The 13,766-nt window shown below is 48.6% G+C and overlaps 1 protein-coding gene across 4 annotated transcripts in view; it reads left to right on the top strand.

The window, feature by feature from the left end:
- The first annotated feature begins 1,069 nt into the window (after positions 1 to 1,069).
- Positions 1,070 to 13,766, top strand: part of LOC146805987 (dicarboxylate carrier UCP2-like) — a 28,048-nt gene continuing 15,351 nt past the window's right edge. For 2 of the 4 annotated variants that reach the window (XM_085623330.1, XM_085623328.1), the window contains exons 1-4: positions 1,070 to 1,194; positions 6,896 to 7,016; positions 8,639 to 8,865; positions 10,027 to 10,234. In XM_085623330.1, the coding sequence (XP_085479456.1) occupies positions 8,740 to 8,865; positions 10,027 to 10,234 (334 nt within the window). In that variant the 5' untranslated portion in view covers positions 1,070 to 1,194; positions 6,896 to 7,016; positions 8,639 to 8,739. Of the gene's footprint in view, positions 1,212 to 6,895; positions 7,017 to 8,638; positions 8,866 to 10,026; positions 10,235 to 13,766 lie in introns of all 4 variants that reach the window. The other 2 variants (XM_085623331.1, XM_085623329.1) reach the window with 1 other exon arrangement.

The following is a 13,766-nucleotide window of genomic DNA, read 5'->3' as shown; positions in this document are numbered from 1 at the left end:
ATTCAAGCTAGCCTGGCTGTTGAAGGGTAATACCCACAAACCGGTCCCAGGATGCTTGTTTCCGGTCCAGGGAGGACCTGGCTTGGCAGTTCGGTCTGAACTGTTCCCATGAGGCACAGGGTCAAGATTGATTTGCATGTGTTTGATTAATTCAGCATTCCGTCCATCATTTGTTTGCGTAGCAGAAGCACAAACATGAGCACCTAACTCTGCAGGTTCTCCTCCACCCAACTCAAGTCGGCAATGCAACATAAAAGTATGTAGGGTGGCTCACGTGGCAACATTACAAATGTTTCTTAAGGAGATTCCCTTAAACATTGCCCAAGAGGAAGCCTTACACTGGGTGTAGGTCTTCCTATTCTAGCCCTGCCTCCCATGTTTAGCATGATTGGTCTTTTCTTGTTATTATTGTTATTGTATTAATCTTACTACACCAGGATATGGTCTTCCAAGTTCCTCATTTTCTGCATGGAGGGATATGGCAGCCATCTTGGAGGAACTTTTTGAATTGGGCTAGGTGACTGTGGAGCAGAGGGGCTGCTCACCTTGTAAGGACTGCGGCAGGATATGACGTGGACTCATAGTACTGAAGAGTACGGGTAAGTCATTGGGTCGTTTTGGGTTGCCTTCGTGCTCTGTAGTGAAGGCCTCACACCTCTGTGGTGATGAAGTGCAGGGTTTTACCCTCGAATAAGAAGTCAGTCCTGTCTTTACCACCTGTTTACCACTCAGTCACCTTCCTCATTCCTACCAGCTCCGCGCATCTTTCCGATCCGAACCGCCCTCGCGGAAAAACCCCATTTCCCCGCAGTAGGGGCCTCGAAGACCAGGTTTCTCCACATTCACTGCTACATTCTATCGGTGGAATCCACCTGCACCCCACCCTAACACAACACTGTTCGAGGCTCCACGTCACTTGTGATCTATTTTCACCAGTCCGGGATAAGGGGGCCCGAGGCTGTCTGTTCCCGCGAGTCTGGTGACGTCAGGTCCGTGTGGTCGCCCCTCGCCGGGGATAAGGTTTCCCCCCTGGCAGGAGTATATATTCCACCGCCCAAGAATCTTTGTCAACACAGATCGGAGCTCCAAGCAGGAAGCGTCTAGAGGCCCGAGGCGACGGCCCTGTCACTGCCACTGCAGAGCGCGGCCGGTTCCAGCAGAGGGGGGCGTCCTATGCGGTACCCAAAGGCAGGGGTAAGGCAGCTCTGTCAGTGAGTACCACTGAAGCTGTTCTTTGCAGCGCTTGGAAACAGCAGTAGTGCGGTATGAGGCGCTATATAACAACAACATTACTATTGATATGTGATTCTGCCAAGTGTGAGATTAGCTAGTTAATGTGCCTGCATTTGTAAGGACAGCGCATGGCGTCAGCAGTGTGCCCATGTAATAATCTGAGCGTCACATAATAGCTGCTCCGGTTTTACCGTATATATCTGGAGGGTAGCTTTCACAAAGCTCCTATCCGAGTCACAGCAATCCTCAGGGAACTAGACCAGCACTGCTTTAAGTATTTATTTATTTGTTTGGTTGGCATCACTCTAAACATAGCTCCAGGGGCACTTCGCAGCGCTAGGGAGGAACCGACGGGCCCAGCAGTCAATCACAGTGTGTGATGGATACCAACATTAACAGCTTGATTTCTGTGTTTACGGCCATAAACTGCCTGAAAGATGCGCGCGCTGTTGCCTCGCTGGAATGGGAGCTCGCGGCGGCTTCTTCCAAAGCAGGAAGGATGGCGGTGACCTGGTGCCTGAACCTTAAACTTGCCTCCTCTTTGGGACACCATCGCTCCTCATCGCCCGTCCTTCTTTTTCGTAATTTCGCTTCTTCTCGCCACTAATAGGGCTCTTATCAGGAGTGACGCAATTGCCCCCCGGAGAGATAACTGCAGGTCGATTTACGCCCCTGAATTACAGGGGGCGCCGGGCTCGCAAGCATCTATCTGGTCCTCTGACTCCACCTGATCACTCTTGCCCCGGAGGCGCCAGATCACACTTTGCATCTGCTGCCAGGCTGTGTGACTCGGCAGAACCTAGCCCCACCGGCACCTGCAGCAGCAGCTCAAGGGGGAGCAGGCAGTGCCCTGGCTGGGACAGACAGACAGACAGCAGGCAGCCCTGTCCTCCCAACACCCCGCCGCCCACCTGTCCTCCTGCTGAGGCCAGGCAGACAATGTCTGGGGTTTTCTCCCAGGAATGGAGAAAACCGCACTGTATGAGAGACTATTTCTGGATTGGATTCGTGCAGCTAGGACGCATTTTGAGCAGAAAACAGGGGGCGGATTTGCAAAGCGCCGCGACCCCCGTGGCGGACACTTTTCACGGCGGAGATTCCGCCTCGAGCGCGGAGGTTCTCTGTGAATCGCCCCCTCAGATTAGCCAGAGTTAGGATTTCGCCGAACTCACAGTGAAGGCCTTTGGCTTCATAGTCCTTGCAAGCACCAGGGAACTGGGCAGGTGTAACTTGGACATTTTACTAAAGGGAAGGAGAGGCGGTATAGCGCCTGCGCTGATGTGAAATCTGGAGACGGCGCTCTAATCTCAGTTTTGGCATCAATGTGAACAGGTAAACGTTGGAAGTTCAAGAGTTGAAGTTCCAATCTCAGCCTGAGTACCTGGCAGAAAAAAAGGGGATTCTGGGCAAATCCTGATAACTCCCTGGCCTGTGCCTCAAATTGTAAATATGTATAATTTGTAGTTCTGTCCCATTTTGCCTCTCGCATCCCACCACCGCCACCCTCACGTCCAGGCTTCTGTGATCCGGTCTGAAACGAAGCAGCAGAAACCATAAATTCATGTCGCAGTAACAGTCTCCGACCCAGCTACCCCTCCAGCCACGTTTACCAAATGCGTGCCTCAAGCCTGTGCAGCGCGGCTCCCTCCTGGACCTGTCCGGGACCCCTATACAGGGGCGTTTACTATTATTCCACGCAACGTGGCGCACAGACAGCTTGCTGCGTGGCGTGAACGGGAGACACGGAAATCCTCCATTTTTAAGCAGATATGGCGCGTTTCTGCTCTCTCCTTGTGCTGGTGTGCTGCCTGACGTCAGCGCAGGAACCCTTGCACCGCGGTGCAACCCTGCCTGTGTTAAGGGCGAGATTGTTTCAGTGTAGGAAGGGATAGCGTCCTGCACAAAAACAATCCAAAGAGGCCTGTTCCTCTTTCTATGCGATGCAGGGCCGGACTGGCCGTAGCAGGCATCAGGCGTTTTCCCGGGAGGTTGGAAGGGTGGGGGCTGGTTTTGCAGCTGGGGGTGGGGGGGGGGAGGGGGGGTTGTTGTAACTTGGGGCCAGTTTTGCACTCCCCACTCCCCTCCCGCCTCGCTCCCACCCCTCAGTTTTTCGCCAGGGGGCTGATCCTACAAAATTGCCAGGGCTGCTTTGGGTTCTCAGTCCAGCCCTGGTGTAATGCGGAATGCATTACGCATAACAATAGGAAATAAGGAAGAGATGTATATATTCTCCTTGTCACACATCATCTGGGAGGCGTACCGATTTGACACAATCCCAGGTTCACAATTTTTTGTAGTTTTGGAATTGCGTAAAATCCATGCAGGATGCACGGGAACGCCCATGCCCCACCCATGGAACGCCTCCTAGCTCGAATTGTAACATAACGCAACAGCTGCATTACATGTCTTTACAAGCCACGTCAGGCGGCACAAATCGCACTTAAGGAATTGCACTGCCCTTCGTCACTTTGCGTGATGGAAGGACAACGCACTCCTTAATAAATCTAGGGGCATATTTACAATAACTGGCGCATCCCTGCATATCAGCAGGGATGCGCCAGTTATTGTGCGCCACAGCTCCGCCACCGTGGATGCGCCGCATTTATAATGCGGCGCACCATGGGGCAACAACGGCACAGATGCGTGACGCATCTGTGCCTTAAAAGTGGCGCATTGCTGGAGATGCGTCGCAAGCGCGACGCAGCTCCAGCAATGCTCTGGGGGGCCCTATCTTTACAATGCTGCGTCAATCCTTACGCCTGCTTCAGGCAGGCGCAGGATTTTGACGCAGCATGGGCCTAAAAATGACTGAGTGAAATTTTGTAGATTTCACTCAGCCACTTTTAGGAGGCGTTCCTGCGTCGGAACGCCCCACCCCCCCTGCACAGGAACACCTACATGTGGCGCAGGGCTTTACAACGTGACGCATCTCCCAGATGCGTCACGATGTAAGTACCCCGCACCATGGCGCAGGATTTGCGTCGCCGCTGCGTCACAAAAGTGACGCAACGGCGGCATAAATGAGGCGCAAGGGGCTTGTAAATCTGCCCCCTAGACTTTAATGAATAGCACCCCTTCCACAAAAAAGCAAGCTTCCCTGCTCCCTGAAGCCCGGTCTGCACTGTATCAAATACGTGATATTCTGAACTACCCTCTGTTGCACAGCTTGAAAAAGAAGGCTCGTGAAAAGGTACGTTCGCACATGTACGGTATTTTATTGGGTTTTATTTCTTAAAAAACACAAGCAGAGTTTGAGAAGTTAGTGCTTGTTTCTGGGTCTGGCTCCCCAAGGTCCCATCTACACTGATGGGGAAGCAGAGACCTATGCGGACCTGGAAGCTAGCACCTAGAAGCACGCGTCAGCCTATTGTGGACACGAATCCACAAAACTCGTGGGTGCCCTAGTTTAACTTAACGTCACAGAAAGTGCCATTTGTGAACAGAAAAGGCAAGTCCTGTGCTAGCCATTCAGGAACTGGGGGTATTCACAAGCCTTTCTAATACGCACAACTACACTCAGAGCCAAAAAGGGTGGTGTCATTGTGAAAATTGTCACACTCACGCACTCCTATATAGAATGGAGGGATACCAGCAAGGGGATTTTCACCCTTGGGAAATTGTAAGACATAAAAAGTTCAGATGAATTTCCATCATAACCCCACCATACATTAGAGGATTCACACAAGCGAAAGAGGCACCATTCAGAGTTAAGGGGTGCACATGGAAATGCACTAGCATCTTACAATGAAGGGTGCAGTTTCTGCGATAAATTCCAAAAGTGTTGTTGTGAGTTTTAAATGTTTTCAAAAACTGTACCACAAAACTCCTGCCCTTTAAAAATAGCAGATAATCCCCCCTTGCCCCTCAACAGTCAACAGTGACAACATATTTTGCATCCCTCCATGAACTTTTGTAGATACCACGAGCCTGTTTTAGAAATTTCACCGAAAAAGTCGTAAGTTATCCTAGGACCCGATGCACAAATGTTTTCCTGTTACCAGATGCAGCCTGCCCCAGACTTACTCCTGCATTTCAAGGAATAAGGCACATCTACTCACGTAAAAAAATATTAGTGAATGCGTGAATTCATCTTTCGCATGTGACTAGGTTACGGCATGCAGTGATTTCTTGTTACTTTCGTCCTCATTTTTTAGAGTTTTAATTTACCTTTTTCTGAGGTTGTCTTCTCTTGTTCAGCGTTTGGAAGCCTATCTTCTGCTTTGCAACATATTTAATAATAAGCGCACCTTCAAATATCAGTGCTGCACACAAGACCACACACCTGTTGTATGCAAAAACAACAATTGATGGACAGAATGCATAACAATGTCATACATTCACCCCAGTACTGAGATCTGGGCCTAAATCCATCCTTTTTTTGCTCAACATGCCATTCCAGTTGGAACCAGGCCATATGCAAATCAGTCTTGACCCTGTGCCCCATGGGAACAGTTCAGCCCGAACTGCCAAGCCAGGGCCTCCCTGGACTGGAAACAAGCATCCTAGGACCGGTTTCGGGGTTTCATCCCTCTTCAGCCAGGATAGCTTGATTCCAGTGGCATGGAGAGCACGGGACCCACGTCTGAGCATACCCTTCCCGCTACAAAGTTATTTTTAAAGGGTGTTTCTTTGAATGAAGGAGAGCGGGTCTGCACGACTCCTGGACTTGCTTTGGACCCTTTGCCAGGCCACAAGCGGGTCAGCATCTCGGTTACAGGCATGACATTTCTGTAAAAGGGAGGGTGGCGGCTGGGAAAGCGCCCCCTGCATTAGTAGGCCAGAGGTAAGAGTGCCCCTGAGTGCACAGCTGTATTTTGGGGGCCCTCGTGCTGTGAATTCTGAGAAGAGCTGGCATCACTGGGGGCATGATATTGCATTACCCTGGTCTTACTTGTTCCAATGATGCCTGGGTTTCCATGAGCCCTGGCGGGATGCCCTGGTGCCCAGCTGACCCTTCTGGGCACAGAAGTCTTTCTGGGCATGGGACTGATGTAGCAGCAGCTAATCAGAGCATCCCTGCCCTCCTGCCAGCTTCATCGCTGCCCCTTTTAGGACTTCTTGCGACAGAAACTGAAATATCTTCACACAACATCCGCCCATTGGTGTAAGCACTTTATAAATAGGTTAAATAAGCCCCCCCCCCCAAAAAAAAGCCCCCCCCAAAAAAACAATCTGCACAGATTCTCACCAGAAGCTAATATTGTTGTCAATTCATTTGTCTATTTTCAGCTGTGTGAGTTTCAATGTTTGGTTATGGTATATTCTTCTATTACGTATATATTTTACATAAATATATTGTAGTCTGCAGGGTGCCCTGACACTCCCAGAGTCCTGGTACACATTCTATAAACCCACATTGCTAAATACTGCAGAAGTATTTAATTATTTTATTTCACATTTTAACTCTGAGGGTCAATGGGGACAAAAATACACTTTCACATCTTTTTTACAGGCCTTGGCATAAAAAAAACATCCATGCTGGTAAAATATTAGCCATGTGCGAACCCCAACTGCTGTGCATGCAAAACATCTGATTCTGTATCAAATGCAACAAGCTATACCCCCAACATGCTCTCCAGTGCTACGCCTTCTGTACTACAACTTAAGCCTCGTACGCACTGACTTAGTAAAATAAATAACAATTTATTTTCTGGCATTTCAGGTCTCTATTATGTTGAAGCGCAGCCCGGCCACTTCACATTTCATGGAACTCTGTGAACAAAGAATTGTGAGCCAGTATTTCGTGGAAAGAGACAAAACCCTTCGCTAATTCACCGCACCAGGTAACTTTGACAATAGCTGTACTTTTCAAATCAAGGGTGTCAGGGCAAACCCAATTGTTCCTAAATGTCAGAGCCAATGTCCCCACGCTTCGGTCTGCTCCTTTGCTTCAGTTTGTGGGCAATTCTAGGACAGTGCAATAGAAACGAAAATCTGGTAATGTTTGATTGACAGTGGGTTTTCTTAAAGGGCCATCGAGTGTGGAGAAAAAAACACAGTTCTCTTTACCCGGTTCTGGTTCGCTAACAACCACCAACAACAGGCATTCTCGAATGATGCTGTGTCTGTGTTTGATGACGTCAGCTGGGGGCGGGCCTGAGATGTATTGTGACGTCATGCACCGGATGGACCCTTTAAGACAGAGCTCTCGAAGCTGAACAGAAGGGTTTAAGCACATTTCTGACTTTCGAAACCAGAACCTGGTTTAGGAGCCTGCACTAGCATATATCATATCCACAGCATGCCGACATTTCGGCTACAGCAGGGCCTGTGGTGATGTTTCCGGTGAGGGCAATTTAGCAGAATAAATTCGGCAACACTTGTCGCTGAACAAGATGGCCGACTTGTTTGGCTTTTAACCTTGAACACAGCTGAAGAAATGTGTGTGCTTCTATGTGATGAGGGTCTAGAACATAAAAAAGGTCTGAAAAAAATCCAACGGTGTGGGAAGGACATGGGAGTGAAGCATTCTTAGGGGTTGTAAGACGGAACCACGCCTGCTTTTACCATGCATGCCTTTACAACGCAGGCAATACAACTAATGCATCGTTACCACACCTTCCTTTACCACACAAGTCATTACAACAACTTGCCTTAGAGAAGCGCTGGACTTTGAAATTGTATAATTTACTTTTCCAACTCCAGTCTGTGCAACAGTAGGGACGGTGTAGGACTTAAGATCCACCACCCGTCCAACAACACAACACGTTCCCTAAAGCAAGTCGTTGCAATGACTTGCATGGTAAAGGAACGTGTGGTAATGACACACCGCATGGTTCCGCATGCGTGGTAAAGGCTATTTCCCATTCTTAGGACATGAAGAGGACAGAACAAAATCACCCAAGTGGTTTGAAGCAAAGTATAACACACTTTACTTGCTGATAATATATGTAAATATTATGTTTGAAGACATGCTCTTGTAAGCTGTAAAGAAAACAGTGTGAGGGCCACGTGTCAAAGGTGAGTGACACAAAGTTGCTCTAAACTGCCTTCCCACTAGACTGTCTTCTAATTCACAAAGATATATCTGTTGGCCCTATTCTGTGCAAAATCGGCAAAGTTTGAGTTAAAAAAGAGCTCAATAAATAGAGAGGCCGCAGTGCTCTTAGTATTGGATGAATTTATGGACGGACGGATAGATAGGGGGACAGAGGCATTTGTAATATACTTTGAGTGACCCTTTGAAATTTCCCATGTGATACATAAATCATGGCCTGAGATCAAATGTGTAGGTTCTCTCTCGTTCTCTCTCTCTCTCTCTCTCTCTCTCTCTCTCTCTCTGGACTCCAGGGGGGAGGCTGGGAGTGAAGTGTCATGGTGGCTGGTGGTCCATGATGCAGATCTTGTACCAAAAGATGTTCTGCTGGGTGGAGGGAATAATGCAAATTCCTTGGTTTATTTACAGGTGTTTACGTACTTTCAATAAGAGCTCGCGCGACCTATCCGGCACCTCTCAACCCGTCGTCAGTTGCACCGCTATTCAGTCATTCCAACAAACGCTAGAAGATGGTTGGACTGAAGCCCACTGATGTCTCTCCAACCGCCATGGTCAAATTTGCTGGAGCAGGGACAGCGGCCTGCGTGGCCGACCTTTTCACCTTTCCCCTGGACACTGCGAAAGTCAGGCTGCAGGTAAGTAACCTCACATTGATCATGAGAGTGTTTACATCACATCATGGCTAAGCGGTGTCGGAAGTGGTTTCATGTAGCACGGCGTGTTAAATGTAGACAGCCCGTATGCATCCCTCAATTTATGACAGATTGGATACGTTGTTACCCTGGAATGCCAAAACATTGGGTTCATCTTCCAACGTGCCCTTCTGTCAGAGCCAAGTCTCGGTACCCTTTGATGCCCCATAGAGAGCTGCCAGAGGGCGACTGGCGCAGAACCTAAGCACAAGGGATCAAATATCCGTGCAGTGAGATTGGGTCTCTATCCCCAAATCTGCCTGTGGGCCCTGCCTCACTGGGGGTGGAACTTGTGACTCAGACCTGTGCATAGGTGAGAGGTGAGAGAAGGTGGGAGAGAGCGCCTACAGGCTTCCAAAACTTTTTGGCAAGTTATAGGATAAGGGCTTGGGTTACACCCCAAGGGTCTTAAGTTCTCAGCAACCCACCCGGTTACCTTGTGGTGTGATGAGCATCACAGAGCAGAACGGTGCCACTAGATTGACCAGTAAGTAGGCAACAGTACGGTGCACCCACCCTACACAAAAGCAACAATAGGTCCTGGCCTGACTGGGACAGTGGAAACTAATCCTGCCCCATAGGCATTACGGGAGCTCTACATGACCATCAAAGACCAGTAACATGCCAACACCATAGTTCATAGCATTACTCCATATTTTGGGAGATCTGAAGGCTGCTGCTGCTAGGACACCTTTTTTTTTCTTTTTTTTGGGGTACATTTTACTGTATTAGCACCATTCACTGCAGGTCTCTCTCAGTAACCTTGGTGCCTTCTCACCGTATGCAGATTCCACAATACTTATACAGGCGAAACACCGCTTGCCAACCATTGGACAATGAGCCTGGTTTACAAAGCAGAGTAAAAAAGCAATTTGGCTTACTGAAGTATTTTATAATTTCTCTCTTCTGCAAACGGAATAGGGTACAGTGTCTGACGTGTGACATTTGAGGGCATGAGAGGTTGGTGTGCAGCCTGCCCTAACACTCACTCTATGCTTACAGATCCATTGTTAGGCCATAAACTAACAAAGCACAATATTTTATAAACATTGGTTAAACTGCATTGCATTTATGAATGATTAGCTGAGAGTGACTTTATTTCAGATCCAAGGAGAAGCAAAGTGTGCAACCAGTGTGAAGATTGTCCAGTACAAGGGGGTCTTCGGCACCATCACCACCATGGTGAAGACGGAGGGCGCGGCGAGCCTCTACAACGGACTGGTGGCCGGGCTGCAGCGACAAATGAGCTTTGCTTCTGTCCGCATCGGACTGTACGACACTGTCAAGCAGTTCTACTCCAGAGGGTCTGAAAGTAAGTGTGAAGCCTTAGTCCTTCTTTTTCAAAGTTTTCTGGAAATTTAAAATGTTTTAAAAGCTCAATATTTAGACATAGGTTGGTTGACCGGTTTACTATAGGCTGGTACATCCTAGTAGTGCTAGTGTCAGGAGTCTGCTCTTGTTCTGGTCATCCACTCGTCCACCTCAAAGGGGTTACCGTCAAGGCGAGAGAAAGGTGGTACATATTGCTGCCGTCATGTACTTGCCCATCTCAGAGGTTACCGTCAAGGCGAGATAACGGTGGTAGACACTGCAGCTCCTTTATCTCACTCTCATCGGTCCCTGCTTTCTCCCTTTGGGCCCGACTCTCCGTCTTTTTTTGTTTCCTTTCCCGTGTGTGTATTTTTCTCTCTCTTTCTCATGGTCAATGTCTGATGAGGAAAAATAAGTGCCGGTCCCCAAAAATGAATGCTGGTGGGCCCCACCGGTATCCACCGGCTCAAATTAGGCACTGATGAGGTACAGATATGTTCCCCTGAGCTTTGTGCCCAACTGCGAGTATTTGGTATCCTGTTTTTATTTTTTTATTTTGTCCCCCTGCCTCGCACTAATCTGAGTCCGAAGGCCTAAGCCTGTCCATTGACATGAGAGAGGTCCTGGAACTCCAGGGGTGAACATAGCATGTCCTCGTTTGTTTGACCGTGGACTGCTGTCCCTGTCATGGGTTTATCATGTAGAGTCGAGGTGCTATGATTTATGAATCAGCAGTTATGACCACACCCTTTTATCTGTGTCACGGAGTGAAGGCCTAAGGCCTACTCATGTAAATTTCCACTGCTACGCACTAACCCCGGTTCTTTCACTAACATGTCAGTGCATGTTTGTGTGTATGTATGTTTGTGGTCTGTGCGATGCATTCATTGTGTGTATGAGTGAACCAGAGGAATTGAAGCCTGTGTGTTCCATTTTGGGAGCCCCTGGTCTTTCTGTGTGCACTAGATGGAGGTATGCTGGTTGTCCCATACAGTGGACGTGTGTTGTTGATTGTCACAGAACTGGAGAGAGAAGACATCGATAGTGAAGTGGAAAAAAGGAGACAAGGCTTGCTTTAGAAATTCGACGAGGTCCTTCTGCTAAATAAAACAGCTGATTCATCTTCCTGAGCACTGCCGTTTGGTAGTCGGTGGGGCTGAAGGGTGAGGCTGCAGTCTCTGTTCTTCAGAGTGTGAAGGTCCCTCAGGAGAGGCCAGCTGTGTGCCTCTTTTCCTGATTGTGGTTTAGTTTGGATCTTGATAGCCAGGTGCAGAAAGTTCACATTTGTTTTGTAATTCTGTTTGGGCGCTGCAATCTGAAGTCCACCCTACAGTGAGGAGCATCACTTTATAAAAAGGCTGTGTCTGAAAGACACCCCACAAAGGACACATGAATGAAGAACCAACCCAAACTGGTGGTGAGAGTCAGACGGAGTCCACATCCCCTATTTGCTATATCTGGATGAAAGTGGGAGTTTCTGACACACTTGTTATTCCAGTTCCAAGTTCTCTTTGACCACGGAAGCAGGTGATCCACAGAGTACCCATAGGACTACTGTGCAGTGAGAGCTGGTGTCTGCCTGACAGTCAGGTTCCCAGAGGTGAGGGGCATCACCTGTAGTCTGATCTGGAAGAAAGAACAGACTATCTTGGCGCTCCTACCCGAGAGGAAGAGGGTAGGAGAACAACCCTGCAGGAGGTGCGGACTGCCAGGACGAGCAGGAGCGGCTGACACCGAAGCTGAAGGTCCATCCACCCAGAGATACTCAAGAGAGGCGACCGATGTGCTCCCATTTCAGAGCATCGACTTCATGCCGAAAGTGGTCTGCACTGTTGCACTGTTCTGAAGTGCACCTGAAGCAAACTGCGCAGCTGTGACCTTGCATGTGACCTGTACCGTGCACTTGACTGAAGTGTGCCCATGTAGACTGCACTGCTGTGACCCAGAATATTTGCCCAAATAGGGCCATGTCGCTGCAAGTCGAGAAGTATCGACTAAGCGGACTGCACTGCCACGACGAATGACCAGAGCTGTACAGACCAAGCAACCATGGCATTGTCGTGAGGGATTGATATGGCTAAGACATGATTCACCTTCGGTATTAACGATACATTCTGGGCTGCTTCGGGGAAAGATGGAAAGTAGGATCCTAAACTGGTCAGATGCCCAGTGCTAGCGGTGTTTATCTCTTCTGGCACTAGGTTACTCTCACTTAGACCTAGAGCCGGATTTGTCATCATTAGACGCAGCACAATGCAGTAAGACAACGTGCTGCGCTGCATCAAATGGACAGAGCAGGAATGAGCAATATTTACTAACATACAGTGCGTTCCTGCTCTCTGCTCCGGCCCACTCAGTGCATCCTAGCGCCAGCACAGACATCCGTGTGTCATGGTGCAAGGGTGCCTGTGTGGGTGCAAGAGTGCCTGTGTTGCAGGCAGGATTGTTTTTGTGCAGGACTGGACACCTTCCGGCACAAAAACAATCCTTAGCAGCGTCTTCCTCTTTCTAAGTCTTCTGCAGCACACTTCGAAAGAGGAAAAAACGAGGAGAAATAAAGATATTTCTCTTCATTGTGCCACTATTGGGAAGGTGTAGTATTTTGACTCATTCCCTGGTTTGCCAGTCGTGGTAAATGTGGGAATGAGCCAAGATCCACGGGTGGGTGTGTGGGAACACCTACTGTCCACCTATGTAACGCTTTCCTAAGGCTTGCGCTGTCTTCTGTTACTCCAGATTGACCACACAATGCAGGGTCCTGCAGGGTGGCCTTGCGTGACTTGGTAAATCTGACTTAAGGATTGTGTTCCCTGCGTCATACAAGGGCAACACAACCCTATGATAAATCCAGGCCCAAGGCTTCAGTGCCCGAGTACATAGATCCCAGTTCTGGAGACTAAAAATATCTCTCTCAAGGTGCCACGGTCAACATCAAGAGGAATGCCCAGCCACCCCCGCATAGAGAAGGCAGGAGCTGTCCAGATGTGATATCATTAAGCACCGCTGGCACCCGTGGAGAAGGACACCTGTAGAAATCTGCTTTGCATGAATCATAGATTCTTTGAGTCATCCACTGGGGCCTAGGGCACACAACCTCAAACAATGGTGAGAAGTGAAAAGTCACTGTGCTATGATCAAACAAAACATGTATGAGAAGAATAAATACTTTAAAAAAAGATTTGACTCTGCCCAACTTGGAACCTTATCTTAGGATCTGGGTGCTTACCAACAAAACTAAAGAAAAGATCGGAGGCTGAGGTGTCGCAGTGGACTGGGGGAGACGGGGTCAAGACTGCGTAAAACTGGCCCCCAAAGCATTATACATGGTCTATGGGGCACAGGTCAGGAGGCGGTACTACTGAAGAGGAGGGAGAAATGATATATCTTCAATATAGCCACACCGCTTTCAGTAGATCACTTCCAGCGGCTATATATTGTTCTGTACTAGTTTGAGTGTGTCTCTGTGACCACACTAATGTTTTTAAGTGAATTGTACAACCTTTTCACAATGAGATAAACTCTTGGTAGGCACA

This window comes from Triturus cristatus, chromosome 8 (assembly GCF_964204655.1).
Source record: "Triturus cristatus chromosome 8, aTriCri1.1, whole genome shotgun sequence".
Taxonomy (NCBI): domain Eukaryota; kingdom Metazoa; phylum Chordata; class Amphibia; order Caudata; family Salamandridae; genus Triturus; species Triturus cristatus.
The sequence above is the reverse complement of the archived record's forward strand: the minus strand, read 5'-3'. Positions and strand labels throughout refer to the sequence as shown.